This window comes from Drosophila albomicans, chromosome 2R (genome assembly GCF_009650485.2).
Source record: "Drosophila albomicans strain 15112-1751.03 chromosome 2R, ASM965048v2, whole genome shotgun sequence".
Taxonomy (NCBI): Eukaryota; Metazoa; Arthropoda; class Insecta; order Diptera; family Drosophilidae; genus Drosophila; species Drosophila albomicans.
The window spans coordinates 16,819,430-16,837,688 of record NC_047631.2 but is presented as its reverse complement, the minus strand read 5'-3'; the positions used below and the strand labels follow the sequence as shown (position 1 = coordinate 16,837,688).

Below are 18,259 nucleotides of genomic sequence, written 5' to 3'. Positions count from 1 at the left end.
GTATTTTACAAATTGCCTTTAACATTGAATTGATTTAAACGTACATTTTTGTGTTTGTAGTTGTTTTTACTTGTAAGACTTAGGCTTAAACATTGAACATATATACATGTATATATACTGCATATATATACACATATATATATAGATGTATATGTATGTGCGGCTCCTTTGACTTTTCTTTTTTTCTGTATTTTTTTTTGCTGCTGTGTTTAAGTGCTTTTTTTAAATTTATTTTACAATTATTGAATTGTTTAAATTTATGTTTATGTTTATCACGTCTGTTTGTTTAATGTCTAATAATTTAACTAATTTACAGTTTAAAGTATTTTTGCAATTTTCAATTGCATTGCGAAATAGGACAAACATTTTGCAGTTGCTTTTTACAAAACAGTTTATATATATATATTTATAGATTAGATTTATATATTTCTCATTTTGTTTTGGACGTGCATTTTATTAGTTAATATTTTATGCTTAGTTATCGTTAGTTTCTGTGTGCTTTCTGTTGTTGCTGTTGTTGTTGTTGTTGTTTGTAATGCTGCTCTTGTTCTCATCAGATATACATACATATATACAATATAAATATTTATGAAATTCCGTTTTTGTCGGGGGCTTTTTGCAATTGCTTTTATTTATTTATTTGCTTTTTGTGTGTTGGGCTTTTGTTTTAATATTTGTTTTTTCTTTTTTTTATGGCAGTTCATAAAGCACAATTAAATACGCCGAATTTGCGTCGAGAAATTAAATTAATTAAGCGAAAAATAAAACACAGAATTCATACTCACAATTACACACAATCATTCAGCACACACACACACGCATACACACATTCACATTCACACACACTCACTCAAGAGCAATAAAAATAATATGTGCGGCCCTTTAATTAATTTTAATGGGCTTTTGTTTTAGCTGCTGGCCAACGACGAAAACTTAAATAATTAAAAATTGCACGCAATGTTTACAATTAGGAATAGCCAGCACTTGAACCAGGCCCACAATCGCCTTCGTCGCCTTCCCCTCCATGTTGTTGAAGACGCTCCAGCTGATGATCACTGGTGTTCATGTCCTTGTCTTTGTCCTTTTTTAAGGGGACATCTGCTTGTGGTTGATTGTGGCCCAAAAGGTTAGGTTAAATGGCTGCAAAGGGAGTCCTCAGTTTGGCATTGTGTTTGGAAATCAAGTCAGATCAGATCAGATATAGTTGTTGCTTGAATTGAAATCGGCGCTGCTCTAGCTGAACAAATTGTTGTTCAAATTGTTCCCGCTCCATCACGTGTAGTCAGTGCGCCATGTGCCCTAAAGAAACCGAAGAGAAAGAGGCAAACGACGAAACGTTTTGTTAGTAAACAAGATTCTAGCTCTCTCTTATACAAAATGCTCTTATAAAGAGTCTTTTTTTTTTTTTGTTGTGGGTTTTCGTGGTACTCACCATCGAGCTGAGGCCCAAGTGATAGGGCTGGGAGTGGGGCACAACGCCACCGCCAAGCGAACCCGCCGTGGAGAAGCCACCCTGCAGTCCACCGGAGGCGCCCAAAGCGCCCATGCCACCAGTATACCAACTGCCATGCATATGCGCATGTGCCGGATGCAGACCACTGGAAAGGTGTCCATGTTGCGCTGGAATGAAAAGGAAGCAAAGGCAAAGGCAAATGTTTAGATGTTGTTCCACAACTATGCCGGACACAAGTTGTCCACGCTTCTGCTTTGGCTTTGATGCTTACCCATGGACGCAGAGAAGCCGCCGCCAAAGCCCTTCGATGGATCGAGCGGTTTAAAGTCGCCCATGCCCAAATGGCCGCCAATTGGCAGACAGCCGCCGCCCAAGCCCTTTTTCTTCTTCGACTTGGAGCTGAGCTTGCGATTACGCGTCTGTATGCCCTCCTTTTTCATGGTAAGTGGACGATTGACCTGTAAAATACAACAAAAAAAAAAAACGTGGCAGCTGTTTAGTGGGTGTTGCAAGTAGAGAAAATCAATAAACTGTGTCTGCTGCTGCTGCTGCCCAGCGGCAGCGTTAAAATGGGTCAAATTTATGCAAATTCATGGCGTAGGCAGTGAGTAAAGGGGCAGGGAGCAGGGGGCAAAGGGGAAACGCAGCCCTTGGCCGGAAATGCCGCTAACTGCACACGCTGTCTGTGTTGCAACGCACTCTGTGTGGCAGAGTGGCAGTGGCAGTCACTAGCGACGGCAAAACGGGAACCGGGAAGTGAAAATGAAGTATTACAAGCATTTCTACACGATCAGATAAGCGACATTTGCGAATGCGATTAGTTGCCGCTGATAGCAAGCGACGGCACCAGGGCAACTTTTTTTTTTTTCTTTCTTCCATTTTTTTTTTGTTAGTCGCTCTTGGCCATTGTTGAGGCTGCCGCTGCCGCTTCATATGCAATTTCTTATCACTTGCGAACATCTAAGGGGCAACAACAACAACAACAAGAGCAGCGGTAGAAGCAGCGCGCCTCATTGCGCTACAATTACAATATTGAGTTACCCATTCGCCGAGGCTGCGCTGATGACAAAAGCAAAGAAGAAAAGTTACATTATATAGTATATAGTATAGAGGAGAGTGCACAGCCCCTCTTTGCGTACCTGGGCGTGAATTACGACATTGTTGTTGTCGTCGTTTGCTGTTTTGAGTTGTTTTTTGTTGTTGTGTCCCAGTGCAAACACAGAAATTGTTAAATTGCCAGCAATGTGTGTGTGTCTGCGAGTCTGAGAGTTTCTAAAGCGAGGGTTGATTGTGTAATGCACCGAAAACAACAAACGGCAAACAAGAGCGCTAAGCAAATGTATCACTTACAACTGGGCAAACTGTAATGGGGATGCTGATCGGACGAGAGGTAATTGATAGTCTCTGGTCTTTTGCCGACGCTCCCTAGCGTTTAGCACAAATTGTGGCAATTAGCAACTCGGCAGCTGCTGCTGCTGCCTCAAAAAGCTTTAATTGATATGCAGCAGCAACAACAAATAGCAACAACAGCAACATTAGCGACTAAACAAAGCATAAAGTTGTTAATATGTGCTCAGTTTATCCAGGCCTTGCTCATTAAGAAATTCAAGAGAAAATCTCTCAACAGATTTTTATGCATAAAATCTTAATCGAGCGTGCAACGTGTGTGTATGGGGCATGGGGCAACACGCGCCGCTGCAGCTGACTTGCAATTTGACAGGCCGAGTGGGTGGGCCCACAAGCATAAAGATAGAGAGAGAGATGGTTAGTACGATAGAGACAGTGCCTGCTGCCTGTTGTTGATAAATTGACTGAAACGGCGCCAGGCAACAAGCTGCACCGTTAGGTCAGTCTCAGCCTATGAGGTGACATTTATCATTGTGACGCCACAGGACGCAAAGTGCACAGCAGGAATCAATTGTTGAGCGGACAACAGGATGCACTCACTCGATGCCGATGTCGGTGTCTCCTGCTCCTTGTCACTTGGCTGTTAATTATCTGCGCACACTTTTCCAGTGAAGTGCGTGAAGACACGCGTAACGTTGCTCCCAATTTACTTTTGCTTTGCCTCCAAAAAGGGGAGACAGACATACAGCCAGCAAGCACTAAATGCAGTCAACATTTCCATAAAATGTGACAATCACATGGCCAGATCGCTCACTATAGACAGCGACAGAGACAGAAAGAGACCGAAAGAAAGAGAGAGAGAGGCCCACACACACAGCAACTGCGACGACGATGGCGGCCAAATGACAAACGAATTGAATTGAAATGAACTGCTATGCTATGCTAGGCTAGGCTAGGCTAGCTAGCTTGCTAGCTAGTTGTGGCAGCTCTGGCTGCCTCCAATGCAATGCAAAAAGCGCGCTGATTGGCATCTTATCAAGATGGGACACTGTCCAATTGAAAGAAAATTTTTGCAAAATAAATTTCGCCGCTATGAATGCGCTTGTACAAGTGTGAGTGTATAAGTGTGTGTCAGCTAATGGTCTACACACACTCACACACACACACTCATACACTCTCACACAAACCACCCAAAACGTCGTTTGCGGTGGCGGCGGCTTTTTTGGCGCATTGCTCATACGCCACGTTGCAAACCGCCACATTTCAAAGTTTTGCAAATCAGATTAGATTCCAATGTAGCATATAGAGCATGCCATATGCATCTGCATCTTGGCTTGTGCTCACTTTGATATACACTCCGCGCTCACGCTCAATTAAAACATTTCGCTCGCCGATTGCCATCGAAAGTCGATTGCAAGTTCCTCAATTGCAGCCACTGAAAAGTCAGAGCTTAATTAGTTTGCGGATTACATGGCGAAGCGACACAGGTGGCCCATCATTTTCTCCGTTCTTTTTTTTTATTTTTTGGTGTTTTTGGGGCCACTGACATGTAAATGTGGCAAAAGTTCAAGTGATTTTTCTCAAAACTTTGCCACATTCAACAAAACTCATTACAAACTGACTGCGGGCATTAAACCAAAAAAAGAAGGAAAATAGGAAAAAGAAGCGCTTAAAAATACCCTGCAGAATGTTAAGCTGAATTAAATTTTTTTTAAATAGATTTAATTCTTTTTTAATAACTGTTTTTAAGGCATTTGCTTTACTTAAATCCCCAATATATCATGTCAAAAAGCACTGCTCATGATTGACCATCGTTTTACCCTTGCTAGTAACTTTTTTGATTACAGGGTATGCAAAACGCCAAAGACCCTGAGCAGCAAGCGTTTATGTGCACGTCCTGTTGGCATTGCTAATGAATATTTAATAAGCCAGAAGTTGGTCAAAACAACCCTCAAGCCTCAAATACAACCAACAAAAAGTGGGGAGTTCCCCCTCAGGGCGCGAAAATGTTATTAAATCTAGTTTCCACATGGCTCGACAGCGTCTCTATATCATTGGCTGCATTGTGATGGAGTCAGAGTCAGAGCGAGGGCGGCGATTCAGTGAGCCGTAGTCTATTACATAAATTACGCCAATTTCTGGGCAACCGTCGCCGTTTTGCCGTCGCCATTTGCCCGGTCTGCACGGTTTAAACTCTTGCCCTGTTGCCGTTTGCCGTCGCCGTCGCACGCGTTTGCCATAATAAAATCAAAGCTTATCGCATTTTCACAGCCAAACACCAGACGCTTATCTTGCAACAGCAGCGACAAGTATCACGTTGGGCATCTTTAAATAATCATCAACAATTCATCATCAGGGTTGCTGCTGCTGCTGCTGCTGCAACCTGCCACCCTCTTTAGCTCTTTTGGGTTTGCACAAGGGGAGGAAGTACACTTCATTTTTGTCACTTTTAATCTGTGTATGGGTGTATGTATGTGTGTTTCCCGTGCGAAGAAGTTTCCGTTCGAGCTGGGATCGCTCGAGTGGCTCGAGCCGTTGTTAAATGTTGCGTTAAATCGCTTAAGCGTTTAACGAGGGTTTTCTCTTTCTCTCCCAATCCCAAATCGATGCGCCCAAAAAAAAAAGCGAAAGGAGTGGGGGGCTATATCCCATAGTTTCTATATATGTATGTGTACGAGATTCTAGTTAGTTGTTTGACTTTGTACTTACATTGTGCAGCTTGTAGTATAATCCGCAGGCATTGCACACGGGCTCGCCGCTGGCGTTGCGTCGCCAAAGGGTTGTGGTTGTGGTCTTGCAATTTGCGCAGGATGTGCCCGCCCGCTTGGCCGCGCTCTGCAGCGACTGTAGCGTCTAGAAAAGAGAATAAAAGAAAAAGAAAAGTTAGTTAAGAGTGCACTCATGTGATAAGTTGAATAAAATTGATTATGTTAATGCCGCACGCCCACAAATATGTTGGCGCGCTAATTGAACGGTGCCAAAACTAACGCATGACGCAGTCGCAGGCAGCGCGAATGAGGTTTAGAAGAGCGACAGAGAAAGACAGAGAGAGTGAGAGCGAGTCTTAGGTATGTTGACTCTGGCTGTCCTTCTGTCCTTCCAAGACTGCAAACAAAGTTGCTCGACACACCAGGCAACAACATTTTTTAAATGGCATGCGAGGCAGATCGAGGCAGTCGCAGTCACAGTCGCTCCACGTTTAACAGCAGCATCAATTCATTAAAATGACAATTTTTACAAAACTGCCCAAAAACAACAGCAACATCGACAACAACAACAACAGCACAACAACAACTGGGGAGCATGTCTGCGCCACGCTTAAATTTCCACGAATTGGCTACAAGAAGCGTAGCCCAAACTCCAGAACCCAAAACATTGTCTGCTGTGCTGTGCCTCGTTTTCAGGCAGAAAACCAGAATCAGACTCCGAGACCGAGACTCAGCATCGAAGAATCCGAGACTCAAGTTCTTCAGGGTCTTTGAGGCTCTGTGGCTTGTTCATGTTGCTCGTACAACAATAGCAACAAAAACAAAAAGAACAGCAACATTGCAACGAGGCCCTAAACTGGCGTTGATCATGTTTGACTTTGATTTTTAATTGTTGTTGTTGCCGTGTCTCTTTCTGGCTTTAACTGTGGCTCACCTGTTCTGGTTTCGCCTTGCTGCTCGCTTCTCGCTGCATGCTGCACACTGTAAGCCGTGGCATTAACATAAATCAGAGGTCAGCGTCTGCAGAGTTTTGCATTTTTTTGGTGGCACTGTGTTGTGTTAACGAGCTTGTAACAATTTCACATACAGACAGACGGACAGAGAGACAGTCAGACAGACAGATCGAAGTGCAAATGTGGCGAGAGATCTCGAGAAATTCCAAAATTAATTTCAACGCCCACCAAATACAAACTGTGCGCTGATAATTATGTGGCTGCAACACACTTGACCAGTTGACAGGCAACTAACTCGTTGTCGCATATAAATTAAGTTGTTAACATGACACAACCAACAAACGCACTACTTTTGCAGCCTTTTCGCATTTTCGCATTTCAATTCTCAACTCGAAATCCTTTTTGGCTGGCATCCATTTTGTTGGTTGCTGGTTGATGGTTGGTGGTGGTGTAGGTGCTAAATTGCAACATGTTGCTTGTTGTTGCCTGTTTGTTCGCTTGCTTGTTTATGGACAATTTAAGCAGCACTGTTAACTGTTAACAGTGCCTCCAAATGTTGCACATAAATCAATGTCAGGCGGAGGGAAGTTGAAGTCGCATTGACAAACTGTCAAACATTGACAGGGCGCATTTTAATTGATATGCCAAAAACGCAAGCGCCAAACAACAGCAACAGCAACAGCAACAGCAACAACAACAACTACATCAACAAGATGGCGCTTGCGATAAATAATACTATACAAAAGCAGAATACAACAATGACAGTGCCATATGAGTGTGTGTACACATTATTTCATTCACTCTCTCGCTCTTTCTCTCTCTGCATGTATGTATATTATTTGTGACCATAAATTTTCATTTCTCAATGCGCTTCAGCATGACAAAATGCGCTTAATTTATATTTAAATACCCTAAGCTCTGAAAATGTGAAGAAAGGGTATGAGAACTGCTTTTATATAGAATTTAAGTAATACATTTTAAGCTACTTATTTATAGCAAGAGGTCAAAAAGAAACGCTTTCAAAAAATTACAAAAATAAAAATAAAATTACTTCACAATATTTTTTATTTACAGGGTATCTGCTAGTTAAGTACATATTCTTAAAACCACTTTTGTTGCTGCTTTTTGGCACCTTGCGTTGATTTATTGGACTTGCAACTGCGGCAAGCCACAAGTCACAAAATGTCTGCAACACAACACACAAAATGGCGACGGCTGCTTGAATTTTCAAAAGCAACCAACTAAAATTATGCGGATTTTTGAATTGTTTATAAAATTTATGCAAATTTTGTTAGCATTGCGCGCCAACAATAACAAAAGCGTCGCACATTTAAATATTTAATTGAAATTTACAAAACAAACGCAAAAACTGAAAGAGACCAAAATGTGCCACGAAAATTGTGTAAGGCGTAATGAAAAGCGTCGCCGACAAAAGTAAATACTTATGTATATAGCACACACAGAGAAGCTGTGACTGTTGTATAGAGAGAGAGAGAGAGAGAGGGGGGTAAGGGGGGAAAGACAGAGGGAGGTTAGGCGCACTGCTGGGTCAGACAAGACATCTACAGTTCTATTTATTGCGCAGCTTTTGTGCGCCGTGCGATGGCAATGCCCTTTGCCATCTTAGATATCGCACCAAGATGTAGGAGCGAGTGTTCGAGAGGGAGGAGAGGGAGGGAAGGGAGCGGGAGCAACTCTGGCAGCCGCCGGTTGCCCAGCAATGTTACGTTTATCTCAGTGTAACATCTTTCACTTGGGGCTAGAAGTGTGTGTGTGTGTGTGTTTGTGCTCTCTGGTATCTGCTGTATGTAAGCTATGTATCTGTTTATGTATCTCTCGTTTGCTCTCTATCTATCTATGTGTATGTGTGTGTGTGTGTTACCCCACTGCCCACACAGCGCAGACATTTTATCAACTCATTTTTTTTCTTGCTTTCTTTATCTGACAAAACATTCATTAAATTGTTCGCAGGCAGCGCAAAAAGTCGTTTGCCAACCCTCAGCAGCAAAGCAGTAGCAAAGCAGTAAGCTGCCCTTTGGGGGTTGTTTTGGAGCAGCCCCCACATAACCAACACACACCAACACACACTCGCACACAAAGAGAAAAGATGGCAAGAGATAGCGCCCAGATCTCAGGCAGCAGCGCAACGAAAATTTCTATATCTGATGCTGGCTTTGACTTGGGTAACTGTCACTGTGGCTCGCTTTGGGTTTGCGTTTGGGTGGCTCTTTGCCTGCAAACGTAACGTAACGAAATGAAATGAAAAGAGGAAAGCGCCAACAAAATGTCCGGGCCATAACAGTTACATTTAGACGAATGTACGGCCTTATACTATATATAATACACACACACAGACACACACTCAAACTCTCACTGTGTTTTTCTATATGTACGCATTCCGTCGCTTTTTGTCTGTCGCATAAAAATAAATATAAGAAAAAAAACAGAGGAAAACTTGTGCGGCTGTGAAATTTAATTTAAAAATTCAAATTTCGTTTGCGGCAGAACGCAACAAAAAACGAGCAACGAAAAAAAAAAAAAAAAAAATAAAATGTAAAGAAAGAAATAAATAAAATGGACTAGGACGTTCATTCTTTTTGCCATGTCCTGGCTCATTTCCTTTTCATGCGGATTCCAGCCACATGCTGTTGTTGCTGGGGCGTGGCAATGCAGGCTGTTGCTCAGCACACACAGCACGAGAAATAAATATAAATACGAAAAAGCAAACATGAATTTGTGAATTTCTGAAGGGTTGCCCAATGCGGCACGTTGATTGGGCTTCGTTTTGCTATGCGAGCTGCCCCACAATTTGCCTAATTAAAACATCAGACGGGCTCATTTCTGAGGCACGCACGAAGCGAAAACTATTGCTAAAAATCACACCTGCTCCAAGACGTAACAAAAATCAATAAAATGTTATAGTGTTACACTGGCAAGCACAACAACAGCAACAACGACTAACGACAAGTCATTAATGTCGCTCATTAATGCTGCTCAATGAATTTTACGAGCCTTTTTTTTTTTGTTCGTTTGTTTGTGTGACTTCAACTTGTCGCATGGAAATTTTCAACATCGTCGTAGACAGCGCGCCCCAAAAGCGTCTTTTTTAGTAGTGTGCATTTTAAACAGCAGAACTCAACTCGAGGAGTGACAACTAACATGGTCAGCTAGAAGTCTACATAGCTCCCCTTCTGGCTACTCGGGCTACTCCGATTTGTGAAGGCATGAAAATCGTCATTAATATTTGTCACTGGACAACTGCAACTGCATATACCATATATAAATTATACATAGAGCCCTAGCTCGTTGGCCAGCTGGCTCTTAACCAAAATGAATGTGCGCTTAGCACGCGCTTTTTTGCCTAGTCGCATTTGCCTTTGCCTTTGGCTATGCTTTGGCTTTTGCATTTATGGGCTGCGTGCTTAGCCACATTTTCACATATTGTCTGACCGATGAAGGGTTAGAAAATGCAACCCTTCTCAGCGTTGGTGTGCAAATTATGCCTTTGCATATTAAATAGGTTTACTGTTTCGGTTTTGGTTGCGGTGTTAGCTTTAGCTTCAGCTTTATTCCTTCGCTTGTATTGAAACATGCTCTGTACTCCAGCCTGAGCAGTCCACAGCAGGGCTATTAACAAGCTGCCCTTAATCATCTGCAGCCTCAAACTTCGCTCGCTCTCTCTCTCTCTCTCTCTCTCTCTGTCTCTCTTGTTTTCGCTTGCGATCTTTGCTGTGAGAGCCTGTTTCATTATATTATTGGCACGCCCAGTTTGCGGCTGCGGCTGCGCTTCATATCGTTAATTTTTAATTGATCTGCGACGAGGAGCACAAAGTTGCAGTCGACATTGAGTTTGTGTCTGGTCTGTATCAGTTTTCAGTGTTCAGAGGTTCGTCAGCTTGTGCTTGTGCCCCAAAGGAGACATAAGACATGAGACAGCAATCCCGTTTGCTGTGCTTGCTGTGCTGTCTTGCTGCTCAAGTGCATTTTAATGGCATTAGGCTGCCCACTTGATGAAATGAGCCCGCTCTTAACAAGATCCTAGCGCCCCAAACATCACATTCAAGCATCGAGACATAAGCATAAGGTCTTCTCTGGCCTCTGGCCCAGCTACAAAATGGGCAACTTAATGCGCTCGATTGCGTATACGCCCCGTTTGCAGAACGTGCATTGAACTTTTACTTTGACTCGCGAGTTGTGTGATGTTGATGTTGTTAATGTTGTTGTTATTGCTTGTTGCCCCCTTTTTATTTTTTTTGCTTTAGTTTTGATTCGATTTTCGCTGTTGTTGTTGTTGCTGTTGTTGTTTATCGATCGCTTCGACTTTTGACTTTGACTTTCATTTGGCGCGCATTTTGGTAACTTGATTTATACGCTCAGTGTCTGCGCCTTGCATTTAATTTTTGGCGTCACTGCCTCCAGAATTGTTGCCCTCTTTCTGGCTGTTATTGCTGCCAGTGTTAGCTCAGTTTTTCCCACGCCGAAAGGGTTGAGATCTGCTACCAAATTCAATGCTCGCCAGTCTATCGCACATATGGCGCACAAAACTTGGCCAAAAATGTGTTAATTATAATTTGTAGCTTATTCTCTTCATACGCTGCTTGTTGTTTCTTCAACTTTGGATAAGTGTAACTTCACGCTCTTTAGCCAAAAATGTGTTTAATCAGCGTTTGTCAATCCATTTGTTGTGTTGGCCCGTTTCTATTTCTTATTGATCATTTCGTGGCTCGTTTGTTGGGCTATTATGACTGCACAGTTGGATGCCAAGGCATTTGTAATTTGAAAGAAATCGTTCAACACCGACGCATTGCTGCTCTGTGTTTGTGCTTCGCAAAACATCGCAAATGTATTTAATGTCATTAGCAATTTGATTGCTAATAGCCAATAATTCGAATTGACAGATGATTGCGATACTGACTGGCTTTATTAATGACAACATATTAAATTTATATCGTTGCTGATAACTTGAAACCTTGTTGGCCAAGTTAGGGTATTTCAAATTTCAAATTTAAATGGATTTATTTAATAGCCGTTAAATAGCGACTAATGTGAATGCGATGTTGTTGTTGTTGATGGCGTCGCTCGCTGGCGTTGAAATACGCCTTTGATTAATAATTAATTAAGCAGCTTTGGAGGCACTTAAATAATACATTTATAAATGATTGTGTCAAGTGTTGATGGGTTTATTGTTACAACAGCAGCAGCGACTCAACTACGAGATGTAAATGGCAAATGCAAGTTGTTGTCGTTGTTGCATGCAAATGACATAAGGCGAAGTAATAAGCATAAAAATAAACAATTTTTGCAGTGCCTAACAACAAAAATATATACGTATAAATGCGATTATACGAATGCATTGCCAGAACAACAACAGCGGCGGCAACGAGAAGAAACGTTTTGTTCAATTTATTGTGTGAAAATTCGCATAAATTAAAAAGCAAAAGGCAAAAAAACAAAAGCAAAAGAGCGACTGCGGCATAAATATTATGCAAAATGCAAGCAACGCCCCTCTTTCCCCTACTTGTGCCCCGCTTGACTAACACATGCCGCCTGAATTCATATATATTTATATAAGTCACGATTACGTAGTTGTTGCTATTGCTGCTGCTGCTGCTGCTGAAGCTGAGATGCGCCACAGCAGTTGGCGTTGTGTTTAGTGACCTTAACAGCTGTGTGTTCCTAAGCAGTTAACATGCATTTGCAATTAGCCATAGTCGTTGGCGCACAGTCAAGTCATAGCCTTAAGAACAAGTTGAAATGTGACAAATCCATTGGAAGGTTGCACCATGGGCTTGGCCTGGACTTGCCACACAGCGGCCTGCAGCAGCGGCACCACATCGAGTGGCGCACAACTTTTGGCCTTATAATTAAATGCAATTATTGAAACACGGCCAGCGGCCACTTGAACAGCCCCAAAAATACGAACAACAATGAGAACAACAGCAAACATATGTAAGCTAAGGCGAAGGCGAAGGCGACTGAGTTGATGTTGATGTTGTTCTTTTGTTGTTGTTGCTGCTGCTTTGGCTTGCAGGCTAAAATACATAAATTAAAAATTTTGCATTGTTCTGTTTCAGCAATATCAACAACAACAACAACAACAGCAACAACCACAAAGCAAGTAACAAAGTATTTCTGCGCTGCTCAAAGTTACGACTTGTTGACTGTTTTCATACAATTCGGAAATTTAATTAAAGGCGGCAGAGCAGACAATGAGATGCGCAGTCGCTGGCTCAGTCGGGGCAGGTGCAGTTGTGCCATGTTGCCAGTTGCCAGTTACCAGTTGCTCGCTCCGCGTTGCAATGTGGACAACAACGTATGCAAAACTTGAGGCTACAATTCTGACCCTCAGTCGAAATCAATACAATTGCCACCCAGCACGAGCAGTTGAATTGAAATCGACGACTTGAGTCAATTTCAATGCCAGCGCGCCCCAAAACAATTGAATTGCATTTCAGCCACAGGCGATGCGGCCCTTCAATAAGGACATTGATGTGCTGCATCCTGTTTGCTGGCCACACGGACAGACACAAACACAAACACAAACACAAGCACACTAAGAGAGTCAGCGTCACAGACATAAGTCAACGCAGTCGCACATAAATTTTAATTTGTTGCATATTTTGTCAACGAGAAATCAACAAACACTTCAAGAGATCTCCTCCTTCTCCCCCTCCTCTTGAGGAGTCGCCTCCAGCTGTGAATTTCTTGGGAATTCCCTGGCAACGAGCAACGACCATCGACCGTCGAGCGTTGAACGACGACGACGACGACGTCAGCGTAGACATATTTTGGATCCAATAATGGTTTATTTATGTTAATGTTATGCAATCAAAACGCATACGATTTAAATGCCAATAAAAAATCAACGGCTCAGCCTAAGCCAAGACACAAACCCTGCAAACTGCATTTAACAGTTGTTTATTGTTGTTATAGATTCTACGTTACGATGTTGTTATTGTTGCTGTTGTGGGCTGTTTTGTTTTTACGCATGTTTAATGGACTAATTTTGTATAAGTAAGCACAACACACACACACATACACACAGTTGCTTTCTCTTTCACACGCAGTGACAGCGTGTGAGTTCGTTGCTTAAGTCTTTCGTTTTGGCTTGAGCTTGGCTTGCTTGTAGCTGGCGCCAGGGGCAGCCGCTGAGACCTTCGATGGACAGACGAACAGACAGACGGACGGACGGACGGACAACGTTACATATATTTTCATAGTTTGTTGCTGTTGATGCGCACGCCCGATAAAAAACGATAATGTGCTTCAGCGCAGACGAAGATGTAGACGAAAAGAGATGGTCACAGAGAGAGAGAGAGGGGTTGCTAGGCAGGCTATGGCATCTCCATAACCCACACACACAAATGACTGTGGTTGTGGCTGCTGCTGCTGCTGTGGCTGTGACTGTGGTTGCTGCTGCCTGATTATGTTTTTAGTGCGTTAAGTGATAATGATGATGCGCCTTGATCGCTATCAGGCAAAGCGTTTACTCGGCTGCAATCAAGACGCCAGCTAGTCAGAAAAATGATAATTAAATACGTATGCATATCTGTATGCGTGTGGGTGTACAACAGTATGTGTGTGTGTGTGTGTGTGTGAGTACACTGGGGATATTCCTGGAATTATTATGACATTTGAGAACTTTCACGCTGCTTTTTATGGCTTTTGGCGACAGAAACGTGCGCTGAGATTGATGCGCCAACAAATTCCCAGGAATACGAGAGTACACTACGCACAAATTTATTGATCAATTTGTGGCAATGTGTGGAAGCTGCACACAGCGGGAGAGTTACTTAGGAGAGATAGAGATGATGCACTTACCAGTCTTCGCTTTGGCTTGATCAGTGGCCGATTCTGACCATTCATTTTGTAGTAGAGGCCACAGGCGTTGCACAAATAATGTCCAGTTCCATCGCGTCGCCACAGCGGTGTCGATGTGGCACCGCAATTCACGCACTCGCGTCCCTCTGCAAAATTATAAAAAAAAATATCGCATCATTAGAATTGACAATAAGACAACCGCTAATTTGTGGGCTTAAATCAAGCTACTGCTTATTAGCTAAACAAAAAAAAAAAAACAACTTGAGTGCAGGCAACAACAACAATGGCGCAGTCTTGTTAAACAATAGCAACAACAACAACGACACACATTTTTCAGCTGTTTCTCAGTTTGTGGGTTTTTCTCTTTCAACTGCGTTGTTGCTGTTTTTTTTTCTCTCTCATTTTTTCGTTGTTGTTGGCAGAAAACGCATGGAAGCGGAAATGATGGATTCGCTGGGACTGGGACTGAAACTGGGGCTGCAGCAATGCTGACTCTACACATTTTAATTAAGCAGCGCTGCGGCGTTCTAGTGACTGCAATCGCATTGCTTAACCTCCTCCATCTCCCTCTTTACCGCCCATAAAGTCCCTTTGCTAACTGTTTCGGTTTGCAGCGCCGCGAAGCAAACGCAACTCATTTGAATAACTTTAGGCATAATTTGTAAGCGACTTGACTTCGACTTCGTCCGTCCAAATGAAGTTGCAAATGTAACGCGTTATTAACGTTCGTGCCACAAGTTGGCTTTTGTCTTTGTCTTTGTTTGTTCGGTCGTAATTCGCCTCACATATTCCGTATACAACAAAAAACAACTACAACTCACATTTTGTATATTCTGCTCTTCGGTCTCATTTAATGACGCCACTAAATGGGCTTCATTATATCGTTTGTTTTCTCTCATTCTGCGCTCTGGGTCGCGTTTTGAAATTGAAATTTAGTCATAAAAAAATATAAAACAAGCAAAAGTCTCAACTGAAAGATTTAACGCTAGTTTTTGGCCCATTTTCCCTTGGCTTGGCATATTTCTAAATTATAATTAATTAACGTTGCGCTTTACATGGCCACCTGAACATAACTTTATACACATACAGTTTTATTCAGTTCTTTGCTTTTTATTGAATATTAGCGGTCACACCCAGTTCATTTTTTGGATGGCTGGATGGCTGGATGGCTGGATGGGTGGATAGATGGGAGGCGTTGGTATTGTTGTTGGCTGTTGGCTCATTAAGTGCGTTGTCAACTCGTTGCCTGCCTGAATGCCATTAGGCGCATTTTGATGACAGAATTTCATTTTCATTTTATTTCGGGGTACTTTTGGCGTGTGTTGTTTTTAAGAGCTTCACGTGATTTGCTGCTGTTTCGACTCACACTGGACACAGCGGGACAATCACACGTGTCCTGCTCCAGTTGTATTGTCCTGTTGGCATGCCAAACATTTTGTTTTTGAGCTTTCAAAGAAATTAAATTAAACGTTCTGCGTGTTTCGTTTGTGGCCTTCCACAACGGGTGGTGCAATAATAACGTCGCACCACCCGCAGCCCCGCAACCCCGCAACCCCTCACACCTACGCAATCGCTAGGGGCGCGTTAAATAAACAGTTCATTTGTTTTCATTTAATCGCAACTTTGCTTTGCTTTTTCGTATATCTTTTTATAGCGCGTGTACTTGATATTTCTTTTTTACGTTTTTTTGGTTTTCTTCGTCTCTTTGTCGTACGGCTTTTTTAATTGCCGCACATTTGGCGCTGGGCGTTTTGGTTTTCAAACTTTTTTTTTTTGTTTTGTGAGGGGTAAGCAAAAGGCCCGAAGCCAAATTGCCGCCAATCAAAAAGGCAACACCCACTGAATAAAAATTGCATAAATTATTTGTCGCTGAAATTGTTTACAGCTGCTTGGCATTTGTTCAAAAAGAAATAACGAAAAGACAATTCATTTGAGCGAAGAGTGTCCACTTAATTGGCAACGTTATGAGCTTATTCAGCTCACAATCTATATTATTTATTTTATTTCGCGTTTGCAGTTAATTAAATATGTATGCAGAAACTTGCTCAGTTTATAGTTGAAATTCCTAAGTTGTGTTTTTTTTTTTGCATTTTATTGCTCATATGAATATGTGAATCCACTCATAATCACAGCTTATCTGGCAGCACAGTAGCTGCTGAGAGCCGTGCGAAAAACAAAACAAAAACAAATATAATGCATTTATTGGGCTGTTATAAAGCAGGAACAAGCGGTTGAGTGTTTGCTCACAGTAGTATTAAGCCATAAAGTGTGGCTTTTGTGGCATTGTGTGAGTGTGGTAGCTCTTTTTTTCGTCTCGTTTGTTTTTTTTTTTTTTTCTTTTTTTTCTCTTCTTGCTTTTGTTCTAGCACAATTCCAATGAAGTTCGCTGTGGTTGCTGTTGCGGCTGCTGCTGCTGCTGCTGCTCCAAGCCACTCGCCAGTTAATAAATCAAATGTGTTAATGATGTTTTTACCCTGTGTGCCCACTTTTGACAACAAAGGCAACAACACAAGCGACCAACAAGCGACTCGACGCGACGATGGCGACAACTACTTCGACTACTTCTCGTACTCTGCCTCAACTGCCTTAAATATCCGTATACCAAAAAAATCCACTACAACTTGGCTACGATATATGGTTTATATGCTTTATACACGGCGCACGCGTACAGCTTCTCCGCCTCCGTCTCTCTATCTCTATCGTTGACTGTCTCTATCTCTTTTGTTTTAGTACATTTTTATTGCATTTCTGATCTCACATAGGATCCTTTTTTTATGCTGCCTCTCTCTCTCTCTCTCTCTCTCTCTATTTCTCTCGTTTTCTGGGGCAACGCCGTGTGTGTTTTATGGCCATTAAACATTTTTTGGCTTTTGTTGTTGTTATTGTTTTCCAGCTTTGTTTTGATTTCAATTTGCTTGTCGCCGGGCTGCTGCCGTCCGTCTGTCGCCATCTCTCCATGGCTATGACAGTTTTTCACATTTTATTTATTTTCATTTTCATTTCAGTTTTTTCGTGGGCCAACACGTAGCAGGTTGGCCAGTTCCCTGTTAACCTATGATTTAGTAGCATGTTATAACTGTTTCTCTTGTGACTTGGTCCAGAGGCCACATATCCACATGGGCACAATCATCCACAGCATTGCGTTGTAATTTCTTGGAAATTTGTGCACACTTTGGTATTTCGTTTTCGTGTGCTCTTCTTTGGGTTTTGGGTTTTCGGTTTTTGGTTTTTACGGCCCCGGGTCCGTGTGACATTGTCTGGAAATTGGCCTGAACCCGAGACCGTGCCCAAGTCTCCGACTCCGTCGCAGACGGCGACTCAGAATCTGAACCAGAACCTGAAGCTGAACCTGTTTTTAGGGCCTGATTTGGCATCTGAGGTCTGAGTGAGCCGAGTTTAAAGGTCTAACTAACTGTGGACGCTGCTTGATTTGACATTTGGCGTCAGTGGCTATAATTGTCTACAATTTATGTGTTGTACCTTTTTTGTTTTTTTTTGTTTTTTTTAGGAAATTCCCTTTAATTTGTTAGTGAGACGAGTATATATGTTACAACTAGTTGAATATGTGGGCAGCGAGCGATCTTCAAGGGTCAACTGCAGTTTTAATTAGTTGCCTTTGGCTCGTTTGCTCATTTTGTTTTGTGGTTTGTTGATATTAATAAACATTTCTACTAGTCAAAGGTTACGTAGATATACATATATATAGATAAATAGTTAGATACATAATAAAAGAGTTAGAAAGTTGGAAAGAGAGAGCATGATAGAGAGAGATAGATTGAAAGACGTTTACTGGTGAACAAGACAAAAGACACATGGATGTGTGAGTAAATTGTTGTTGTTGTTGAATTTGATATATTCTTTTTTTTTTGATTTTCTTTTGCTTTAATGAAAATGAAACGTATAACAAATAATAATAATAAAAATAATAAAGAAGCACACAAAATCAAATGCAAGCTTAAGTAAAAATTATGCGCTTA

The 18,259-nt window shown here is 42.0% G+C and overlaps 1 protein-coding gene across 3 annotated transcripts in view; it reads right to left on the bottom strand.

Moving 5' to 3' along the window:
* Nucleotides 1-225: 225 nt before the first annotated feature.
* The window catches only part of LOC117575608 (GATA-binding factor C), a 40,884-nt gene continuing 22,850 nt past the window's right edge, over nucleotides 226-18,259 (bottom strand). For all 3 annotated transcript variants that reach the window (XM_052006616.1, XM_034259879.2, XM_034259880.2), the window contains exons 5-9: nucleotides 14,283-14,428; nucleotides 5,510-5,653; nucleotides 1,725-1,911; nucleotides 1,433-1,620; nucleotides 226-1,299 (exon numbers count right to left, since the gene is read on the bottom strand). In XM_052006616.1, coding sequence (XP_051862576.1) covers nucleotides 1,273-1,299; nucleotides 1,433-1,620; nucleotides 1,725-1,911; nucleotides 5,510-5,653; nucleotides 14,283-14,428 — 692 coding nt within the window. In that variant the 3' untranslated portion in view covers nucleotides 226-1,272. The remainder of the gene's footprint in view (nucleotides 1,300-1,432; nucleotides 1,621-1,724; nucleotides 1,912-5,509; nucleotides 5,654-14,282; nucleotides 14,429-18,259) is intronic.